Below are 24426 nucleotides of genomic sequence, written 5' to 3'. Positions count from 1 at the left end.
CAAGACTTGAAAATTAGCAAAACATTTTTGTTTTACTGAAGGTCTTGTCAATGTGTGTCATAAGGCGCTGTGCAGGTGCTCCTGACCTTTGAATCATAACTGTAGCCGCTGTCCGGCGTGGACGCCAGCGTCTCAGGCGGGGAGCAGCGGACGGAGCCAGAGGTGGAGGATGAGGAACACATGGAGGGGGAGGAAGAGGCGGAGCTGCAGCAGAGGATCAGGTAGTTCCTCCAAAGACCGATGTAGGAGTCACTGCTGTTCAGACTGTTCACTTTCTTGGCATTGATGGGGCTACTGCAAGTGGACACACAGGAAAGGCAGGAGATAGATGACATGACATCAAAGACACAGAAGAACATTAAACTGTGGGCCCAGATATAGAAACGGCTGCCTTCTGCCAGCTTATGTCACATGATTAATCAGTCTTTGTCATCTATTTATCTTGCATCAAGCCCATTAAGATTTTTGGTTCAGTCCACAATCCTAATACATGATGTGTGTCAACACAAAGACACCATCACCTGGCAATTTCAAAGACAGTCTCTAAGAAAAACATCCACAATGACAGAAACATTCACAAAATGATATCAGAAAGAACACAAAGACAGAGAGGCTTGAGGAAACATACTTGATATCAACTTGTGGAGACAGTAGCTGCAGGCGGGTGTAGGCAAACATCCAGGCATAGTTGAGGGCAGTGGGGCAATGTTTGGGCAGGTGCTCCTGCCGCAGGTAGCTGGAGAGGCTGATGACCCAGGGGTCCTGGCCCTGAGTAACGTGGGCAAACACCCAGATGTGCGAGGGGCTCACCACATCAAACTGATGGCTGATGGGAGAGGAGCTCCACTCTGCTAGCGTCTGTAGATCAATCCCACTGGGACAGTACAGCAGGTTTGTCTACAGAGAGTAACAGAGGGGGACGAGTTGAGTGTCAGAGTATTCGTACAAGCTTTAGGATTCTTTAAATAAGAAAAGGCATTTATACCTGGTCAGCTCCTGTGAGATGAATGAAGCTCTCCAACACTGATGCACTTACTCTATCCATTACATCAATGGCCAATTCCTCATCCCCCTGAAAAGATTGAGGGAAAGAGAGCAAATGTCAGAAAACAGAGTAGTTGTCACAAAAAAGTTCTCTGCAGACTCATGCACATTTGACTGTTCACAACAAAATACATGGAGTCTTAATTACCTTGCCAATGCCCAGTGCAGTGTGCAGCGCTCGGACCTCCTTAAGGACATTAACTGCCAGCCTGCGCGTGGCAGGGCGGCAGCTACAAAGCACCACCAGCGCTAAACCCTCCACCACATGCAGCACACCTAACGGAGGAGTGCGTTCCAGGGACAGAGAACGGCCGCTGCTCGAGCCCTGTTTCAAAGAACTTGGAATTAAAATCACACACTTTTCACTGCAATTCACTTAATAAAGCTGAAACTTCTTTGACCAACCTGCACATCGTGGCTTTTATTGCTGCTCTGCACTGCTTGCCTCCACTGGCTGATGAGCTGCAGTAGCATCTTGACAGCGTTGTCCAGGAGTGTGGGGTGGACATCTGTTACCTCACGGACAATGAAATAGACAAAGCCTGAGAGAACATCCTCCCGCCACTCTGGGAAATCCACCATCAGGGCCTGAAGGGTCGTGAAGGCAAGGCCACGTAGCTCTTCATCCATATGGATGGTCAGTCTAGAGAAGGAGAGGGAGCCAACAAGAAAAAAATTAAAAGGCGCACAAGGACACCTCAGCTACAGATTGTGTAGTGATGTGTCTACAGAGGGGTTAAAAGAGGGTGGATTACTTGGCTAGAAGCTCTATCAGGTCTTGTCTGCTCATGCCATCTGGTATCAGTCTTGGGATAGCGGCCACACATGTACGGAACAAATCAATCTTTGGTTTCCTCTCTCCCCTGTGGCACAAACAGCTTATGAGAACCTGCTACAGGTCAGAACATGGAGCCATGGACAGTAACACAAAAATCAGGTTGTGGTTACATACGTAATCATGTCCTCAGGCTCCTTGTTGGACATCTGTACATTGGTCATGCTCATGGAGCGTCCCACTTCCTTGTCCAGGTGTCGCAGGATGTTGTCTAAGGCTTTTCTTACTTGTGGGTAGTACAGCGACATGCCTGGAAACACCCAGATGTGTCATTACACTCACAGGAAAACAACAAGGTATTATACCACAGTTACTAAAATGTTACCTACCTATGACCTTGGCTTCTTCATCAGTGAGGGTGGTGTTGAGGAAGATCTTTTTGACACGCAGGGTGTTGCCAGAGGGCATGATGATCCCTGTCGTAGGCATAGGAGGCTCCCCATCTTTCTGCTGTAGGCTGTCAGCAATCACCAAGAAGGCTCGCAAACCAATATTCATCCTCTGGCAGAGCAAGCAGAAAGAGACAGGGTGAGAGGTGTGACATGGAAGAGAGAACACTCCAACAATATCAGAACTTGATATCAGTCTCTCCTTTACCTCTGGATTAATGGCGAAGGTTTTGTGAGACTTGCCCACACACAGGAGGTCATAGATTATCTCCTTCATAGCGAAGTCCAGTCTTTCCTAAAACAACCAACAGAGCAGCCATCACTTACACACAGTTAATACGAGGTGTATCCTTAGGTTTAGCTCAGATGTAACATCCACGTATGACAATTCATGCTTGAAGATTACCTGAGCTATGAACTGGATGATCTTGACAAAGATGTTGAGGGGCGTGTCCCTGGGCACCACACTCCGAGAGCCTTTGGGGAAAAGTGCTGAAACGATGCTGAGTAGTCGACTAGCAGGGAAAAGAAGGATATTTTAAGCTTATTTAGGGCTGAGCAACAAACGCCAATATTTAAATGACTTCTACTTGATAGCCATCAATTGTAAAGGGGTTGATTTTCTATGTGTGTGAGTGTGTGCGTGTGTGTGTGTGTGTGTGTGGGTCAACTTGCAGGTGTCCCTGGTACTGACCTCTGTGTGACAGTATTACTCTCACACTTGATCCTGATAATGTAAACCCAGAGCAGTCTGTAGAGTGACTCCAGCGCCACACGGGACATTTTGGGGTCTTTGTTCTGTGGATGTAAAGAAGAAAAAAAAATATGAGCCACTCAGCTTAACTACAACAATTTCAGTACCCACCTGTGAGACTTCACGTTGTTCTTTTCTTGAGAAAGTTGAATCAAACTAAACGTGGGAACTGTGTGTAGAAGCTAATGATAGGACAATTTTTCAGTCACTGACTGATGTCTGAACAGTTAAATTCCACATGGTCTGATGATTGAATGATATTTCATGGGTTTTAGGAAGAAAATATAAAGTATTTAATTAATATGAAATAACGTGTGCTGGAATAGAAGACATCCAGTCAATATTTCAGTAACATTTTGGACTGACCAGCCAAGTTACCTGCTATGACAAATTTCCACACTGTTGAGATACATGTACAGGCCCATACTGTGAGCAACCATGCTCAGAGGGTGTGATGTGGCCACAGAGCAAGGATTCCCATATGTCAGCTTTACCTTATTGGCAAGATGGAGGGTTTGTGGTTTGCCCAAGCCTACATTAAGGCTTCTCCACCCCTCTATGCAACAACTTCATTGTTGCTGCATCTCATTTTTAGTATTCCTCTATCTTAAAGATTAAACAACCAAACCATATTTTGATGTGAACAAATTTAAAAGTCAACAAGGAGCTTTAAAAATCGTTCTGTCAAACTGGTAGTTCATGGTGAAGACATGTCTTAAAAACAGAGACCATGACAGTCTAGCCCTGCCCCCGACATTAGCACAGATATCCCTCACTGGGAGGGCACAGTGGAAATGCTCATGAGTATGGCACGCCATGGTTTGGCTTAAGCATGCTATACAGTAAAAACAGATGGCAGGAGGCTGATATGTTAGAGGCAAATATCCCAAACAGGGGAAACTACAACCAAATATAAGGGACAAAGTGTCTGTTTGTGATTTGGGTGAGCTGACATTTTAAGATAAAGTGCTATGCTGGGTTGCAAACCAGCATAAAGCAGTGGCTTTTTGAACTGCAACCATACGTCTAGTCTTTCTGTGTGCAACTCAACAGATCACAGTAGTACGAAACAGTAGATCACTGAGCACAAAAAAAAGGAAAGGCTCCAATTAGGGCTGCTCAAGGTCAGCACTTTTACACCACCATTCTTTCTTTAAATCAAACTCTGTGATGTGAGATTTAATAAAGTGTAAGTGGCTTGGTAAATAGGTTGATTGAATTTCTATATAGAGAACTCACAATCAGTTGAACACTTTTACTTGACTCAAATTTTTGAAAACACGTCGACAACTTTCTCTTTCTTTTAAGTCCATAAATTAAAATTATGGGCTTATTTTTTCCATCCAGGACAAAGACGTAGATCTGGTACTGAACACTGAATTTATTTAACTTGGTTAGTTTGGTCTGCAGTAATCATGTCAATGTGTTAACTGCATAACAGAGCTATTTTTTTGCTAGATAACCTGGACTGGAGAAAGAAAATCGACATCTCACCTCCGTGCTGTGCATATTACCGACGTCTGTCACACATCGTTGATTAATGGTTTCATAAAAACAACACTCAGCCCTAATGTCAACAGCCAAACTGGCAGCTACTGCATTGTGCGACAAGAAAAGAGAGCACAATGTGACTGCTGCCAGCCAGCCTATTACCAACTCCAACAGCAAAAACTAAATGTGACACTGCTAGAACACGCTGCAAACACACCAAAAACCACGATAGCTGAACGAATTTATCTTTTCACGTTTCTATGACCTTTTTGTAATAAATACTAGGGACGGCACAAGATTGAATCAAAATCGCATGCAACTATTGCTTATTTTCGGCAAGTGATAAAACTTTGTGTTTCATTGCAACACAGTTGGGGGACACTGTCCAGCTTTCCTACAGTATGGCTGACTGTTGTGCTTTGAGATGCAGATGACATCAAATCTGTAACATTGTGTGGTTAATGTAGGCGTGCACTTGTAATTCCAGCTGGAATCTGATATCATGGAGATAATTTTGCAATAACTCCTGATACAGATTGGCAACATCTTTCAAAGCAGATATTACCTAACGCCAATAACTTGGCTAATATATAACACGTCCCTATTTTAGATTAACATGTATCGACAGAACAAGTCTAAATATGTAACTAGACATCAAGCAAAAGTCATCATCACCGCCCATAAGGACAAACCAGCTCAACACCAAACCCTAAGACATCACATGTTCCTCTTCTCTACTTTAAAAGAGTAACAAGTCACAGTCACTACAGAGAATGATCACTACCCCTTTAGCCAAGCAGGCAGAAGTGGTCAGGACCCGGGCCTTTATAAAGGAATGGGAGCACGGGGCAGGTTGCTGACGCCAGAGAACTCACCTGCAGCGTCTCAATCTGCTTTCGGATGCTGTTGTTAGACGGCATCTGGAGCGAGTCAGTGTGAGAAAAAGATCAAATGACAGGAGACAAAGAATGCAGGGGTTGGGGAGGGACACATGCAAGTTAAAGGCAAAAACAAAAACATAACCTAAACATATATGACAAGAGCAGTTCAGTATCTACTCTTGTCAGTGTGACAGTACAAAAATCGACACTATTCAAACACAATGAACTGTTAAACATGCCACTTGATGATTTATTAGTGGAATTATTAGTGGCATGCTACTAAAACAAAATAACAGTCCATTTGTTAGATATGGTATTACATCCTTTAACACCATGTGAGCAAAATATTAATTTTCAAGTGCATAAGCAAAGCAAAGTAAAGTGTGCTGTGGTCTGGAAATCAGACTGTGGAACAGAGAACGTACACATAAGCAGAGGGGAGGGTATAAGGGGAAGAGAGGGGGATGAAGAAAGTGACAATTAAAGATGTGAATGGAAAACGAGTAAAAAAAAAAGAAGAAGAAGAAGAAAGCAAAGAAAACTAAATTTCCTGATTCACCTACGAAGCCGACAAGCAGCGACACCCAAGTCATCCGTCCATTCGAATATTTGAATCAATGTCAAGCACACCCAATGCAAACTGTATTTTAACCCTGTGGAGACCGTGCTTGAAAGTGGGGCTGTCCAATTATGGCATAATCTCCATTTATTTGAAAAATATGGCAATATACATCAGGTCTTAACAAATTCTATGCAATATGTCTAAAAGTAGTGACAGCTGGAAAGTCTATTTGTCCCTGTTCTTACTATAGTTCATTTTTAAATTAAAGAAATCAAACTGGAACTGAGAACATACATGTATGACATACTGGATACAAATGCTTTAGAAAAGTAAAAAAAAAATCATTTAGAAATGCTGTTGTAGCAACAAGATTGAGTCATATCGGGTCATGTATCTAACTTTTCCTCTTAAAATTTGTTTTTCAAATCAAATTACACTAAAATGACAAATGCTGCCTTTGATCTACAAGCAGTCTTGACTGTGTTTGTTGCCTTTTCCCTGAAAGGATGGTCTATGAGCTGTTTTGATCTTTTCACAAGGAAAACTCCACCCTTGCTTTCATTTGTGTCACACCAGATATTCAAATTGTTGTAATTTGTTAAGCATAGTGGAGGGGTGCTGATTCACCACTGCAGGGCATAACACTAAATTTTGCTGAAAAACACATTTATCAACGGTTATTAACTTTAAAAGTTGTTCTGATTTATTCCTATTACTATATTGTGAAGCCTTTCTCCAAACTAAACAGCTAATAATAACAGCTATTTTAAGTAAGCATTTTTACGAGCAGCCACAGGGTTAAAATCACTGGTTGGACGAGAAGCCCTGAATCACTAAAAAGATCACTACAATCGAGCCATCACACAAACCCGTAAAATGATCTCAATCAAAGAATCAGCACTGCCACTCAGAAGACTGACTGATTACGATTTTCAAATGAGAATGCTGGAATGAGATCACTGAGAAGACAGACGGCCATTCAGAACCATCGGAAAATCACCATCACAAAGACGCAAACAGAAATCTATCCACCACACGATCATACAATCTGCACAGAGGGCAATCAGTGTAGAATGGAAAAGACAATCATTGAGTGAGTCGGTCGGTCAGTCAGTAATTTGGTCTGGGTTGAATTGGCTCCATGATGGTCAGGGACAGGAGGAAAGCAGATTTGATCTGTTTGTAATTGGTTTACAAGGAGTCATTAACAGACCTGAGTTAAAACAGCACTTGAGAGAACACATAATATGCAAAGTGCATCAGCTAAGATGCAGGACATTTTGGAGTTTAAAGATGCTACGTAGCTTTTTAGCTCATTCTCTGTGAAATTAGTTGTGGTTAAACTAGTGATTATTAGTGACACCTAATAATCTTTTACTTCATGTTTGTATTTGGTCCATTTTGTGCATAAATTGTAGCTTTAAAAAAAAAAAAAAAAACAGACAAAGACACTATTATCAAATCAAGTGCTATTCCTGTCCAGATCTGGTTGTTGAAATTGGAGGGGAAAGTACATTATGATCTTTAGACGGAACCACAGAGCACACCCTTCACAACCAAGACAACTTGTTCGGTCGGTAGTATCACAGCTTGTACGGACTATAGAGCATCATAACACCAATAATTCAATTCTTAACAGTAATAAATGTTCATGCCTTCATATTGTCTTGAATCTGGTGAAAAAGAGAATTATGAGCTTGAATTTAAGGGGACTAATGTCACATTACACTGGCTACAAGCCCACCAAAATTTCATTTCAGGTTTCATAACAGGAGTCATAAGACCGCTTAGGTTTAATCTGACTTGTTGAGCCAAGTTTGCTGCCCTAAAAATACCTTCATCTGAAGAATACAGCCATTGTGCTACTCCTTAGAGCACAAGAGCACAGAACTTTTCTGACATGGATGGGGTGTAAAGGCTCAGGGTGGCAGTACCTTCAGGTGTGAGAGGCAGTTCTGGAGGAAGATGTGCCAGTTGTTGAGGAAGAACTGCTTTTGACTAACACACAGCAAGCATGTCACCAGGGGATACAGAGCCTGGGGAGAGAGATAGACCAGTTTCAGCTTGGAAAAAAAGCGAAGGCATCAATTGTCTCAACGTTTTGTAATTCAGCGTCTGAAAAGCCTGTTCACACTACAGACAGGCCAAGAGCAACAGTGGTCTCACAAGCTGAGACCGAAGCACAACTGTTTTAAAATCTCTTGTATGCAATCAGGATTTCAGCTATATTACTAAACATTTTGGACAGATACAAAGAAATCAATATATTAGACCCAGATATGAAAATACTGCCCTGAAGACAATTCCAGAGTTGGCCAGTAAACATAATGGACCAACAGTGGGGTTGTGTTTGTTTTCATAGTCGAACATTTCTGCATGATAATGACAGACTGGCTGTGCTGGGGCCAACAGAAATGCTGACAAAATACAGGAATAGTGAAACACAATAAGAGAAGGAAGTAGTAAAGATGTAGAGTGTGGGGTGGGGAGGAAGAGAGAAAAAACTAGGATGGTATAATTATTACCAAAGAGTGCTTCTTTCTGGAACTAAGGTCAAATGTTGTCTGGTACAGCATCTCCACAAAGTTCTTCAGGCAGGGCACATTGACTTCATTTTTCACCGCCTGAGGATGAACGAGTCATTACCGTGGCTCTCAAATTGACATGTAGAGATTCATTCATGTAGAGAGAAACAGTGGAAATTGTTTTAAACTCACAGCTGCGACAGGGATAAGGATCTCAACAAAAAGGCCTGCCAGAGCGTGCTTTATGTCCTTATCCTTGACTTCCAGGAAATACTGGGCACACTCCTAGGAAGGGACACCAAAGGTGCACATGCATGAAGAATACACACAGGATACATTCATAAACAAATACAAACTGGCAGAAGATGGTACAGTGCAACATAAACACACTGTATTAAGACAATACCCTGACCCGGGTTTATTTTCTGAACTCCAGTTAGGATTCATCTTCCCTTTCCAGCAGCCTCTTTTTTCCTCTGTCTTCTTTGCATTATTGACCTTTGTTGTGAAGCACTTGGTCACTGTGCTGTTTTTATAAGAGTGCTGCAGTACAGAAAACTGCCTGTGTTTGTGAATCAGCCAAATACCTGTACAAGCTAACGTAGAAATAAAAAAAATGCATATAGTAAATACTGACTAATCAGTGAGGGAGAGCACTGAGACACTGAGTGATGCAGGACCAAAAGCTGCTGCTCACAAGAAAGAGAAAAGAACCATACATCATCCTGTTATTTTTCCTTCATATGGCTGAGCCACTGATGCTAAGAACTACTGCTTTAATTGTATTATTGACTTCAGTAAGAGACACTTAATTGTAATGGATTTTCTTAAATATCAACACAAAATATCCAATATTGGTCAGTCTCTAAAAGATCACCATATGGGAAATCATGATATACACTGAAAAGGAGTGGGGGACATAAACCACAGTATGTTTCATTAGCATATGAGGAAATCACAGAGAACAGAGTGTTTTTACTGCTGTATAAAGATTAATGAAACAACCACAGCTCCATTCACAGCTCTTAACAAAGTCTGAAACACACATACACTCGCTTCTTGGCAAACCTCACCTTTGATCGTTACTCATCTGGCTTTATGAGCCATTGCTACAGAGAGCTGCTGAGCTCGAATAAAGGGGTGGCGGTAAAACAAAATGTCTGGTACAATTTAGCAAAACACGAATATCAGCCACACATCTCATAAATAAACGAATATAATTTACCTGCATGAACTGAAAAGAAGCCTCAAAATCCTCCACGGGATACATTTTGACCCGGAAGAACTTCATGCCCATGATGAGGCTGATGATGCTCTGGACTACGTAAGGACTCTGCTCTTTTTGCCTGAGCTCCTTCAGCTCTGTGATGAACTTCTTCCTCACTGCCTGAAACCTGGGCACACACAAAAAGATATATACATATACACTCAACCCCCACCCAAAAAAAAATCCCTCTTAATACAGATAAATGAGGTTAAGAGGTGACTGAGACTGTTATCTGTCATGTAAACTTCCTTACTTTGACTGTGTAAGGACTCCAATGACCTCTGCATACAGGTCTGCGATGATGTGCACGTTGCCAGTGTTGGGGCCACAGTACCTGTCATTTGAGGCACATGGCATCATGGCATCTTAAACAAATACACATCCTTTTTTGTGGAAGACATAGTTCTGTATGACTGACATCAAAACAACAACGCACAAAACCAATGAAGAAGTTTGCAAGTGTGCTTGCAAGTGTGCCTGCTTGAGACAGAAGACAGCTTATAAAGTGACAGAATGATTCGTGGAGCCAGTGTATTCAAACAGGTGGATATAAACATATGACTGACTCCCAACTAAGCAAAACCCAAAAGTCAGAAAGCCACAGCAGAGTGTATAATCATCCGCACTTTTTATTCAGACATTATTCAACCGTGTCGACTGTCACTCACCCCTCTTTGTGTTTAAAGTGCTTGAATGCCAGGTTTAGAACTTCATGTACTAAAACATCTGGCACTGGATGAAGAGGAATCTGTAACGGAAACATGGAATCATTGGTCTTATTCAAAGCATTGATAGTCTTCATTCTTTCTCTTTGCTACCATTCATTGCTCTCCCTACTGGAGTAACGCCAAGGACAACTTAGCTCTGGTCTCCATGGATTGGCTTTTGGTTCAGAATGTTGCTTAGATTTGGACAGTCCACTTTAGAAACACACTCAGTTGAAAGTTGGTCTGTTGCCATTGTGTTTATTTACTGTGTCCCCCTGTGGGGAAAGACCTAACTAGTTCTTCATTTCTGCAGTTCATTTGTACCACAGAAGATAATCAAATAAAAAAGTACAAACCTATTAAACAATACTTATACAGATGTAGACACTGAAACATTAGTGAAAGGTGTGATGTTGCTGGTATGACTATCACAGATCACTGCCTGTTTTTGCTGAGAGCTGCATGTCACATTGAAAAAAAACAGGCGACATGCTGAATCTCTAGATGAAGCGCCGCTGCATGCGGGCAGTGTGGCAGCTCTAACCTGTTAACATGGGCGTGGAAAAGAAAAGCAAGGGGTTCTGCTACACACACGCTCTGCTCAGGCAGGCGGCGTGTCCAAAGCGTTAGTCTACAAATCACCAGTTAGGCAATCAAACAAAAGCGCAGTAATGCCAGTTCTCTTATCAGTGGTGAATGATGCACTGGCAGTTAAGACTATCTGATCATTTGAATAACAGCAATAAAATGGAAGCAATAAAAAAAGTGGACAAAGTCTGCAACAAGCAGACTATAAAAATTAAACCAGGAATGAAATGTAGTGAGAAACTTCCTCTTCTCTATGTATGTAGGTCAGTGACATCACCCAAGAAACCCAATTGGCAAACACTTTTCATAGACACTGTAAACCAGTATACAAAAAGCAGAGTATCAGAGAGCTCACCTGTTTTAGAACTTCCACTGAAACTAAACAAAAAATGAAATCTATGGCTAAGTCCCTCCGTTCAAGAAGGTAATCTTTATCCCGATGCTGTTCATCTCTACAAACAGGGAGAGAAAAATACTGTAAACAATGAGGTTTTGAGCAAAGTATATCTTAAAACTGAGAAAGAATTGAAATCACTTATAAATGATCTGTTAATGGGGAGAAGAAGATAAGGGTCTCACCCTTTTGACTTGGTACTAGAGCGAGGTCTGTACTCATAAGACTCGTCTTCGGTGCCACTCTGCCGCCGGTACCAGTCGAACAGTGTGCGCAGTAGAGAGGGCAAACAGTGTTCTGCTATTGAGCTCATAGAGCTTATTAACTGGAAGGTAATAACATACAAACATTAGATTCACACGTTATTACTAGTTAACCTAGTCTCCACCACATACTTTCCATTTTTAATATACAAATGAAATACTTTCACCTGTCACACTTGCTAATGAAATGCTTACATTGTGTAAAGAATGCAGTCCCACAAGCAATAATTAAAAGTGGAAATTCAATAACTGATTAGCATATATACGGTGAGTATAGACCAGATGTTTTCTCAACTAGAGGGTGACATACTGTAGCTATTGACTGAAATTGGGAGTGTGGTGTTGGATGACTATTGAGCAGCTCCACAGTATACGTGGCTCTGTGGTGACACACCTCATCATCAATGATGATGTAAGATTGTGCCTTTTAAACCTAGCACTGCATTAGCTTGACAAATCCACTGTTAGAGATGATCTGAAATGATCTGTATGTTGATGCATAGTAACAGTTTTGTTCTGATGAGAAATCATTCAATTCAATTACAAACAAGTAAATGTAGAAAACAACAAATCAGCACGAAAGCAACTGAAGATTATATTGAATACTTTCAGACAATACATAAAACATGAGATGAGGTGGCCAGTATGCATAAACTTTTCAGGTGTACCTGTTCGTGTGTGTGTGTGTGCGCGCATTTAAGGGCCAATGCAGCGTGATGAGGGAGGCGGATAATGGATGCCAGGCAGGAGAGTTATGCAACTGTTCCCTCTGCCCTTATGGCATCGGGCAGATACACTCCAGCACCCAATGCTGATTTAGTAGCTGAGGATGACACAGCGATTCTACACTCTCACTTTTGCGCTCTCTATACCCATTTCTCTCCCTCACTCACAATGGGGACAGCTGGATCTATAGCACCATATCCTCGTTGGCTTTGTGTTGTGCTGAACAAAGCATTCTGCAGCAGGCAGGCCCATTGTATAGAGTTCTGCACCAGCTACAGACGAGCTGGGGAATCAAGTACTGCGCACACATACAGAGGTACGAAAAGGACTGCTGGTGGTCCCAGGAAATGAGAATGTCACATTCATACACCCACACATGAATCAGGTTTTACTTCATGGTCATAACTATGACTGTACTGACCTGGTCAAATTGTGCATCTTCCCCTCTCTGGAGGGATCGGGACAAAGGTTTCTCCTGTTAGACAGGTGAGAGAGAGAGTGAGTAAGAATAAGTGTGTTACAAACCCAGCAGAGATACTGAGCGTATTTGCACAATAGCAGATTGCTGTCAGTTAACAGCAGGCCTGTTTATGAGTAAGGAAGTGGGGGGAAGAACACAGAAGTTTTACTGTGGTGCATAAGGTGAAAGAGGGGTTGAATGAGAGTGAGGTAAGACTTCAATCAGCCTGAGGTCGTTACCCTGCCGGGAACTCTGATATAAAAGAAACTGAGCTGAATAAAATGGATGAATGTAGGCAGGACAGTTAATCCAGTCTGTTAATAATAAACAATTTTATAATTCGCATAACTCATACACATAAAGATAATGTGCCTCTCCGGCCAGTTTCTTCACACAGTTTTTCCTGAAGTGGCTATGGGCATGGCGGTTAGTTGCAAAAGACAGGAGTTATCTCAGCTGTGTGTGCCACATCACGTGTTGTGTATCGAATTTCATTTCCTGTGTTTCTTGACACCAGCTTTCACCCCCTGTGGACTCACCAGCGGTTCAGCCATCACCATCTCGATCTTCTTCTCAGCCAGCACAGCAAACTCTGCAAATAGACTTTTGATGACAAACTCCCCGGGCTTCAGCTCGGGATCGATGGTAATGCTCGACATGGCGGCGATGTTGTGTTTCTCCCACGAGAGGGGAGTCACCGAGGAGGGTGCACGGCGTCTACTCACGTTGCTGCTGACTGGTGCAGAAGCTGCAGAGAGGACAGAGGGTAGAGGTTAGGAAATAATACAGTGGGAGTCGACAGCAGCAGGTCAAACCAAGAGCAATACACTTGTAAAGTATGCAATGTCATGCTCTAGTTCTAATCCAAACAAGAGCACCGACATTTCCTAAAGAGGCAAATTGACTCAATTGATGCGAGAGAAAGGAGGGAGGTATTCCAGTGCTCACTAGAGCAAACATACAACTCCCATTTGATTCCAAGCCTCCAATTATAAACTAATTTCTAAACTCATATCACCCATAATGGGCTTAAATCAACTTCAAAACTAACATAAGGATAATCAAACTCCTATTAGAGCTCTGTCTTTAATTATCAAAATCTTTCTTAAAAACCTTAATATTTGTGCTTGTGTCTAAACCTAGAATAAGCAAATATTACAAGCAGTTCTTTCAACTATGTTGGTCTGAAAGAACTAAACGGCTTTTCCTGCAAAACTGATTTGGTAGAAAAGCAACCAGACTTACACATGGAATTGACATTTTGAAAAATACCTTTATTAGCTTTTTTGCAAAGAGCTAAATGAAAATATTGACACAGCTCTCATGTCTGTACACTATGTATAAAGGTGGAAGCCAGTTAGCGTACTTTAAGACAAAGACTGGACACAGGGAGAAACAGTCCAGAGGTAGTAAAAACCACAAATGTTATGTCTCAATTGCTTAATCCATGCAAAATTTGTAAAAAAAATAAAAACCCAATGCACTGTTGTAATGGTGGATAATGTGCCCGACTACTTCTTGGCAAGTTTCCAATTTTGTGCTAAGCTAAGCTAACCGATTCATTCATATTTATCATACAGACATGAGACTCATATCAATCTTCATCTCTCATCAAGAAGGAATTAGTGTATTTTCCAAGATGTCAAACCAGACCTTCAAGTGAGATTAATAGCACTTATCAAAAAAACATTTATCATGCAGCTCTGCCAAAACACTGGAAAAACACTACACCATGACATAAAAAAGTGAAAAGGCATGGGAATTAAGGTGTAACTTAATACCAGGCAGAAAAGCAGTGTTTTCTGGTTGAAAGTTTAAATTGCATTGCGCCTTTCCACTACATAACTTTTAATACCATGTAAAGCTGCAACAATTAGTTGATAAGTTTCCAACCAATAAATTAATCACCAACTATTTTGATAACCGACTGATCAGTTAAAGTAGAGAAAAAGAAAAATTTTCTCATTGTAGTTTCTGAAGTGTGAAAATGTTTTTTTTTTTACTGCTCTATGACACTAAACTGAATATCTTTGATTTTGGGAAACATACTTCTCACCATTTCCTGACATTTCATAGACTAAACAATTCAACAATTAATTGAGAAAATAATCAACAGACTAATCGGCAACGATAATAATTATTAGCAGCCCTAATACCATGCTTAACATTTTAAAACTGTATTTGGTTGCAAAGATCAATCAAAAAATACATAGTAGATTTTCACAATATCACCATACATATTAAAACGACTACAGCTAACACTTAAAATACAATTAATCACTAAAGACTAAGAATAAGAGGCTGATTCTTATTCTTAATCTACACGTCTAAACAGATACTACAGCACAAGAAAATCATAATCGTGATGATGGTGCTAAAATATGTTGAAAAATCACCATTTCACTTGTGACCTTATACACCTAAAAGGAAGGCCTTTCTGCTTTTAAGACCACAACTGTCATCTTAGATGACCAAACTGGTCACAATCAAAATTGCATTGTATATATTGTTATCCCCTCACCATCCTTGTATTGTATTGCTTATTGTTTATTTTATATTCTGTATTATTAAACTTATTGTTCAGTCTTTTGTAAGTCTTTTTCCTGTGCAAGTACATTGACTGCAATGTTTAAACAGAGTCAAATTCCTTGAATGTGCACACATACTTGGTCAATACGGCCGATTCTGTTTCGGACAGACAGCGTGTTAAAAATGTTGCAGCTTCTCTTTGCATTATTTCTGCATTGAGAGTTTAACCTGGTTGTGCCAGATGTGCAGTTCTTTTGTCTTTGCAGACTCGTATAATATATGAAGTGAAGACTTTGAAGGAATTCAATGAAAGGTATTCAGTCTATTTTCTGGTCAACTGGGAATTATCACTATTTTGACATGTATGATTCTAGTGAATAATTTCCTGTGAAACATACGCTGTCTTCACTTGGAGACTACTTGTACGGAGGAAGATTGATAAAGAGCTTTGTCACATGGTGCAACAACAATTACCTGAAGTTCAATATCAGCAAAACCAACAAGCTTGTGGTAGACTACTGTATACCCTAATGTTGGGCTATTCTGTACATGTGTCATCTACTTCATGTCTGTCAATCATGGGAGAGAGATCCCTCCTCTGCTACTCTTCCTGAGGTTTCTTTCATTTATCAGCCCCAGTAATGGGGTTATTTCTCATCCGAGTCAAGGGTCTAAGGATGGCAGATGTCATCTGCTATACAGATTGTGAGGCCCCTTGAGGCAAATGTTCGATTTGTGACATAGGGAGAGATAAATAAAACTGATTTGACTTGACTTGAGCTTTGTTGTTCTTCCTCTGCACTATATCTATTAGTATGTAAGTTCATTGAGAGAAACAAACAAAACAACAGTAAAATTCCTTGTATGTGTTCACATGCTTGGCCAGTAAAGTTGATGTCATGACAGAGGGCAATGCTTCAAATATGGCTGTTGCTGCAAAGGAGCTACACAGCACAGAAGATCTATACAATCAGCACAGTTTCAAGGTGGACACCCAAGATTAGTGTTACCAATTCAGTATCTTAGCAAAATGTGAAATGTGGTCACAATCTGCCCTTCTGTTTCCGAGTTATGTTGTTGTATAATGGCCAGAAAAGTGTATTTGCAGAACATTATGATGTCACAGTGAAGTTGACTTTTGACCTTTTGGATATAAAAATGCCATCACTTCATCTTATGAGACATTTCTGTGAAATTTTGTCTTAATTACCAGAAGAATTCTTGAGTTATAGTCAAAAATGTGTTTTGTAAGGTCACAGTGGCCTTTGACTTCTGACCACCCCATTCTAATCAGTTCATCTTTGAGGAACACTAAACAGCTGAATGTCCACACAGCTCCTTCTTCACTGAGACAGGCTTCCTGAGACACATTCATGCAGAGTCACTAAGAGAACCCAAAGAGCTTTGTGCACATTTACATGTGGCACAGATCATTTGGCAATCCTATTCAAATACCATAAGCAAATCTAAAGAGTCTAGGTGTGGTGTTTAGGGAGATGGTTGAGAGGCTAGAGCCCACAGCCTTCGAAATAGGCACTGAGCTATCACCTATGGAAATAACGTTCAGGTGTGTACAGATTCTGCTCGGGTTGCCTTATAACCTTAGGTCATGTATGGAAAATCACAAAGACTAAAAACTTGAATAAACATTAAACTAAAATTACCATCTACTGAACCACTGACAACAATTAATCACTGTTAGTAATTTACATTTCATAGCAGGATATGTTTACTTTTCTTAACCTAATAAAAATAATATAGAACTTTTAACGCAGGTGATTAAAAGTATTATGAGAGTCTCTAGGATAAGTGAAGTTAATTAAACCTTATTCCAGCGCGCACACACACGCACGCACACGCACACAATAAATTACCTTAAAAAAGCACTTAAGTACCCGCTCCATTTACTAATAAAATTGAATGAAATGCATGAAGATTGCATAACCATCACGAAACATGTGTCTAGGAACAGGCTTAGACAGCCAAGTTGCCATCTATTTAAAGACACAAGGCTCCATAACATTCAATAGTGCTTTTGAGATCTATGCTACAGCTGGGACACAACTTCCAGTCTTATCCACAATGGGTCTAGTCCAGCCAAATGGACAGCTAATATCAAAATGACCCTTTACCTCATTCCCTCCCAGGAAAGGCCTTGTTCTGTTTCTTCCTGGTTGTCACAGAAACACTCATGTATTCTGAATAGTCTGAATACCATTGAGGAGCAGGAGTGCAGAAAAAATGCATTATCCAGCAAAGGAAAAAAATCCATACCATATGAATCTTATTTGTATGACAGGACAAATATCCACAAGTTGTGACATGCTATAGACACTGATCTAGATGCTACGCTTCTATAGGCTGACTCTTTGGAAAAAACTACTCTTACTCTGGTAACCAAAATATCAAAGGTAAGGTATGTTTTCAAGCAATGTGACATGGTCCAATATTGCATTACATAGACTACTTGCAATAACATCCACATCCAACAGGAACTGCAAACTGTGTTTTGAACAGATGCTTTGTTGGTCAGTTTACACAGTGCACTTGATCTGATGCACCAGAACAGGTACTCTGTACCGAACCCTGGAGGTGTCAATATCATCAGCTTAAGTTAAATATCAGGGTCATTCGAAAAAGGTACTGGTTGTTATAAATGACTAATAGCACAAACCTAGCTGGGCTGCAACAAAAAAATCATTTTAACTGTAATAATCATTCTAGCAATTATTCCTTCAATTAAACAGATTCTGAATTATAAATCCATAAAATGTGAAAATGGAACAATCGGTGTGCATCACAAGCTATCATAGGATAAATCATTGCTTAAAATTGCTTATGAAAATGGAAAAAAGAAAACTAAAATACACAATTATTAAAATAAAATGCAATCCTTTGAACTGATGTAATATCTCTCATTAAAAACCAAAGACCATATTTAAAGTATGCCTTCAGGCATCATTTGTTCAAACAAATCTAGAAGAAATGCCCCCTCCCCCGACTGCCCCCTAAAAAAAATGTAAAACAACATGGAAATAAATATTCTAAACATACTGGAATTTAATTTTAATTGTTTTATAAATTAACATGCTATATTTTATAGAGCAAATGAGGGTGTGGGGGTTGGCAGAGGCAGCGTAGTAGCAAGTGTTAGCTGTGTTGTGGTCATGTTGTCCAGCAGCACAGAGAGAGCCTTTCAAGCATTTCCCTCTTTGTTTACTGTGCTTCACCAACACCCCCAATGATGTCACATAGCCAGCTCCGAATATCCAATCAGTGCTGGGTGCTCTACCCCCTCCATCCTTCTTTTCTCTCCCACCCTGGGCCATCTGGATTGCTGACTGGTTCATACAAACGAATACCCCAATACTGTACTTTTCTAACTAAAGGCAAAACAAGGAAGAAGAAAAAACGCAAGGCATCCTTTGCCCTCATTGGCCCTCCCCTCCCTCGCTCTCTCTTTCTCCCTCAGACATGCCAGTCATTTGTGGCATGCCAAACTACAATTCTCTTCCAAAGCTGACCCCAATGCACAGATCTGAAAAACTGTGAAGTTGCTTACAAACTTCTCACAGTTTTAAACCAGGAACTGTACTGACTGAAACTAGTGACACACTTATGACCCCAAGGTCATGTTCCTCTTCCCATTCAAATCTAAATGCAAAGGCTAATAATATGAAAAAGTCTGCCTGCCCTGTGCTTAAAGGCTTTGAGGAAAGCTCTCAAGCTTGGGTTGCATTTCAAGTACAGTGTTGTTTAGAGGCCGAATCCACTGTCAGATGTTGTCAGTGCTGTATTCACAATTATGAAAAAGGAAAAAAGCGAGGTTAAAAAACTGAAGCATGCCTTGGTTTTAAAGGTTCACAAGGCTGTAGTGTACCCTAAACACAGAAACAATTAGATTCTCACTGGTTTCTGTTTTACCAAATGTTCAGAGTTGGTCTTTTTTCTTATATATCTTCACGTCATCTTAGAAAATACAGTTTATCTGTGGTCTGTCTTGGTTGGAAAATTTGACATCAGCTGCCCAAGAGAACATTGCTATCTAAGAAATTCAGAACATCTTGACCTAAAAGATGAGCAGGACTGCAACTACAGTTCTGATAGAAAGAACTGACTCTGATGAAGACTGCAAGTGTTTAGGTTTGGTTATGAGAAACCTGTGAGTTCCACGGTTCTGCTTAAGAAACGGAGCACCCTGCAGGATTGCACAACTATTAGAGCAGTGACTCCACCTTGTCACAGTTAAAATAAAGCCCTCCCAAATGCCTGCTCACTTCCCCTATCAGGACAACCAGCAACAACAGCACAAACACACACATACTGTTGGAATGCAGGGCAGTGAGTGCGTCCATTTTTTTTACAGAGAGACAAAGGAATCACTGCCAATGTTTATGTGGCGTGGCAGTGCCAGTTCTGCTATTGTGTCTCAACATGCTCGAACCTCTAACGAGTTACTACTAGTTTACTCTTCACCTAAACTACTTCAAAACAAAAAATATTCTAAGAGATACAAGGACAAACTAAACTGTTACCAGAAGCCAACAGGTATCAGCACAACACAGGGATAGAATAAGAAACCAATATGCATGCGCCATCTTGAATCAAAAATGGATTTAACATTAAAGGGCTTATCTGTGACCTTACCTCACCATATGTATTAACTGTTAATGTTACAGGGTGTTCAAACTGAACATTAACATCTCTATAGGACAAAGTACAACAAAGTGAAACGTTCAACAACATGTTCGGCACTCATAAGGGAAAGAGCAATGCAAAGAGAAAGTACATGGATGGAAGCTGTGGCAGGACAGCTTAGAGAGGGTTTTTGAAATTAGGCCCTCTTTGTTTGAGAGGCCCAATGAAAAATTGGCAACCAGCACAGAATAGGGGAGAGAGGGGTGAGGGGGGCGGGAATTAGAAAGAGGAGCAAATAGAAGAAAGCTGTTTACTCAACAGGTGGATGTTTTACTGCTAAACTAACAAAAAATCTTTGTTAAGCTATATTGTGAAAAATAAGTGATACATGGTCTAAAATTGTACTAAATGGAAACAATCCTAGACACAATGAAATTAGCTGTGGGGACAGTGAATTAGCTGTAATGTAATACAGACCCTTATTCAATGTTTTGTAGGAGAGAATAGAGACATCTTACAACATGTGCTGGAATGCCGACTGTTCCAATTAAGAGGTTCTTATTTGCATAATCTGCATATCTTTGGACAGTGTGAGGAAACCAGAGCACCTGGAACAAACTCATGCAAAGACCAGGGGAACATGCCAACTCCACACAGAAAAGCTCCAGACCAGAGTTCTGTGTGATGTGTGGTGACAGTGCTCGCCACTGAGCTACTTTTCTGCTTTACTGTGCCCATAATAAGTACACTACTCTTTGTCTGTGAAGATTCTCATTCATCCAGGTCATGGTGCTTCTAAGTGCTTTAAAAGGCAACTGGACTTGCTTGAGCAAGTTAAGTCCAGCAAGTCAAGCAAATCCAGTTGCCTTCCAAATGCACCACTTTTTTGCTAAACAGCTCACAGTGCAATGCTTCACATTAGATACTTGTGGGAATTACAGTTAGTTATGCAACATTGTACCTGTTAGTGATGTCACAAAATGTGTCCAAAAATCTTAATTCTCTGCTCACTGTGGAGTTAAATTATTGCATGTATAGTACAGAATTTCATTTCCACCACATCCCAGAGACTGCTCTTAAAAGTTTTTATTCTAATTTACACATTTAATTATTGACACTGGCATAACTATAGCCACTAGACCTGAGTGCTACATTCAACACTGTTGACCACAGTCCACTGCTGGACATCAATAAACTGGGTTTGACTCTCTGGTCCAGTCCTAAACTGGTTGAAGTCTTACCAACCCCAGTGGAGGTCCCACAGATCAGTTCTAGTAAAACATGCTCGCATTAGCTCAAATCATGCAACATTTCACAATTAGTAGTTATGCTGATTGCACTTAAATTTCTCTTTCAACTTATGTTCCACACAGGCGGTTCACTCTTTAAATACGTGGCCTATGTATGACCTCTGCTCATTTTTCCTGCAGCCTAATATATTTCATAGAAGTGTAACAAGTTCTTCTGACACTACTAGCAGGGTGCTCTTCTCTATTTTAGGCAGCACGTCTCTGCTATAATACACTACAATTAACAGAACGGCTTACTTCCATAACTGGTCATCAAAATCTGTTTAATAACAAATCTACCACCTCATCATATGTCATTGTATTGCCAAATCCTACATACATGCAATCAGAGCAATTAATTTGGCAATATTCATAATGAAAATGACTGATTTCATTGCGTATGAAAACACTGAGCACATCACGCCAGTACTCTGATGACTGCTACCTGACTAAAATCCAAACATGGTGAAGTCACTTTATCTAGAACAAACTTGTACACCATGCTCCCAACCGCTATTAACACATGCGTGTGTCTATATGTGTGTGTGAGAGAGACAGAGTGAGCGCAAGAGAGACAGAAACAGAGGCAAAGCTGACATGAGGCTCTCATCAACATCTATAATACAAAAGAATTCTTAAACCCGTGGATTTTAAAGTCTGATTTGCACTCTGACAACCTTTCCCTCATTTGGCCCCAGAGTTGATGACATCACTTTAATGTCTCTGGAACCATTCCAGAATCCAAGAGGGACAACTCAGGTGATCCTTTGAAAAAGGCAAACCATACATTCCTTTTTCAGACAAGAGGAATGTTTGGTCAGAGTTTGTGTGGCTGAGGTTCTGCAGTCGCAGCAAAGCTATGTGTGTGTTGCAGGCTATGTACTGTTCACTGGGCGCTCAAACAGCTGTGTGGAGAGCCAGGTTTGTCAGATTAGACACACTTCAAAAACATGAAGCACCATCAAAGCTGCAATGTATGAGCCAAATGTAAACACAAGTGTTGCCCACTACTGATCACAGCAATTGAAACCCATGTCAAACACCAGCAATTATTGTTCAAAACTACCCCCAAATATGTCAAGAAAAAAAAAATCTCTTTTTGTAATTATTAAGGCATATAAAATTGGAGTGATGAATCAGCATGAGCCACTGAAAAATTCAAACTGCTGTTCGTTGTGTGCCTTTGTCCATCACTACATTTCAGTGAGACTGAGGAGCCAGCGCCTTTTTATTCCTGATGTAATATGGGCTGTATGGGAAGCTAATAATAGGAGAGAACCAGAAGACAGATCAATAGTAGGGAAACATTAGCTGCCCCAGAGGGAAGAGAGAGGAGCATTTCAAGTAGGAGGGAGAAAAGAGGGATGAAGATTGTGTGGAGTGCTGCTAAGAGAGACTAAAGAGATTTGGATGTTAACATTTTTTAAAAAGTTGACAAAGATGAAAAAAGGAATGGAAAGTTGGGATCTGCCAGCACCTTCAGAGTATCAGAGAGAATACTTAAACTTCACCTGTGCTCTGTATCAGCAGATGCTCATCAATACAAACATTTTCTATGGGGACAAACAGGAGCCAGTAGAAGGATGATGAGCAGCAGGGAAGGGTAGACTGTGCATACACATCAAGCAAACCTGGACTAAACATCATCAGTCATCCTGACAACTCCATTAATAACCAATTCTCTTACACAGGAAGGAGATAGGAAATCTCTAAGCATGGATTGGATTGCATGCAAACATGTACAATGCTGTACAGGGTCTGCTGGCTTTTGTGTGGCAGATAAGTCTGGTGGCCAAGTGTGGTATGTAAACATGAGTGCGAGCTTGGCGAGGTACTCACAGCTGCTACTCCAAGACTTGAGCAGAGATTTGATGCTGATCTCAAAGAAGACCGAATCCTGCAGGCTCAGCATGACGGCTCTCAAAAGTTAGGCTTCACCAGAAGGCACAAATTTTATAGGGCTCCTGTCACTTTCATTTCACAGAACCCAAACACTCCACTCTTCTCCAAAAAATAAACACCTCTCACATTTGTAGCTCCCCTCCCCTGACTGGAGCTAAATACTACCCTCCACAGGTGCTAGTCAACGGCATCATCCTGGACGACAGTGTGAGCAGCTGCTGACGGGAGAGACCCAAGAAGTGCACCCAGTTTGTTTCCTCTGCCACCTAGGTCACTGAAGAGAGAAACTGCGCTGGGAGAAAAGGAGAGCGAGCATAGCCTGGTAGTTACAAAAGTATTCCACCCTGGCGCCTGCTGCCCACTTGCCAATCCACAGAGTCCCTCATCCCCATTTCAGCGCAGAAAAATCCAGAAAGGCCAAGGACAAAACTGCGTGAGAACTTTTGCTCCTGATAGGAGAGAAACAGCAGCAGAACAGTACACGATAGAAGTCTTAACAATGTACTGCAATATTCCCTCTCCTCTTCCTGTGTGTGTATGTGTGTGTGTGCCAGTCCTAGCCCACTAACACCGTCAGCCACCCTCCGCCTCCCCCCAAAGCTCGCTCTCTCTCCATTCGCTCACGAGCGGCCCCTCCTCTTCCGAGCCAGCTCTTGTTCTTTTACTGATGCCTGCTCTTTTCTCTCTGAGTGAGAGCGAGCTTGTTTCAACAGCAAACAGAGGGAGGCGGGAGCAGAGTGTGGGTGATGTCATCAAAATGCTGCGAGTGTTCCCTGGCTGTGGTTCAGCAATGCATACGCATGTCAGAGCTGCTACTGTGCTGCCTCTCCACTGGCCTATCAAAGCGACACTTCCTGTAAGCTCCACAGCAATACTGATGCGTCATCCCTGACTGCAGTAGGAGGGTAAGGAAAGAATGGAAGGATAGAAGAGAGGAGGAAAGAAAGGGAGAATAAACTGAGCTTGGGGGTGCGCACACCACAACCAGCAGTCCAACTCCTATTCAGATCTCTGCTCAAAATAATAAAAATATTATGCTCCTAAAAAATGTGTGCCATATATCTCCATCTTCGAAACAAAGTAAACTGGATTTCAGCCGCACTCCAAGAATAATAGGTGTATGACCTCATACTGTGTATGACCAAACCATGGGACATGGGTACCTAACATTGAGTGACTGGC

General features: G+C 41.1%; 1 protein-coding gene across 12 annotated transcripts in view; it reads right to left on the bottom strand.

Annotated features, from left to right (window-relative positions):
• The window catches only part of fryl (furry homolog, like), a 67077-nt gene that overhangs the window by 26689 nt on the left and 15962 nt on the right, over positions 1–24426 (bottom strand). For 7 of the 12 annotated variants that reach the window (XM_041936090.1, XM_041936083.1, XM_041936080.1 and 4 more), the window contains 22 exons: positions 13426–13634; positions 12848–12901; positions 11623–11762; positions 11399–11495; positions 10417–10496; positions 10002–10082; positions 9707–9875; positions 8674–8766; positions 8482–8580; positions 7891–7992; positions 5389–5433; positions 2963–3066; positions 2675–2783; positions 2477–2563; positions 2209–2380; positions 1997–2129; positions 1800–1907; positions 1450–1687; positions 1193–1369; positions 986–1072; positions 629–897; positions 87–294 (listed from right to left, as the gene is read on the bottom strand). In XM_041936090.1, coding sequence (XP_041792024.1) covers positions 87–294; positions 629–897; positions 986–1072; positions 1193–1369; positions 1450–1687; positions 1800–1907; positions 1997–2129; positions 2209–2380; positions 2477–2563; positions 2675–2783; positions 2963–3066; positions 5389–5433; positions 7891–7992; positions 8482–8580; positions 8674–8766; positions 9707–9875; positions 10002–10082; positions 10417–10496; positions 11399–11495; positions 11623–11762; positions 12848–12901; positions 13426–13545 — 2772 coding nt within the window. In that variant the 5' untranslated portion in view covers positions 13546–13634. Of the gene's footprint in view, positions 1–86; positions 295–628; positions 898–985; positions 1073–1192; positions 1370–1449; positions 1688–1799; positions 1908–1996; positions 2130–2208; positions 2381–2476; positions 2564–2674; positions 2784–2962; positions 3067–5388; positions 5434–7890; positions 7993–8481; positions 8581–8673; positions 8767–9706; positions 9876–10001; positions 10083–10416; positions 10497–11398; positions 11496–11622; positions 11763–12847; positions 12902–13425; positions 13635–23181; positions 23766–24426 lie in introns of those variants that run through there. The other 5 variants (XM_041936089.1, XM_041936091.1, XM_041936084.1 and 2 more) reach the window with 3 other exon arrangements.

Source organism: Chelmon rostratus, chromosome 4 (assembly GCF_017976325.1).
Source record: "Chelmon rostratus isolate fCheRos1 chromosome 4, fCheRos1.pri, whole genome shotgun sequence".
In the NCBI taxonomy this organism is placed as follows: domain Eukaryota; kingdom Metazoa; phylum Chordata; class Actinopteri; order Chaetodontiformes; family Chaetodontidae; genus Chelmon; species Chelmon rostratus.
This window is presented reverse-complemented; position numbering and strand designations above follow the sequence as displayed.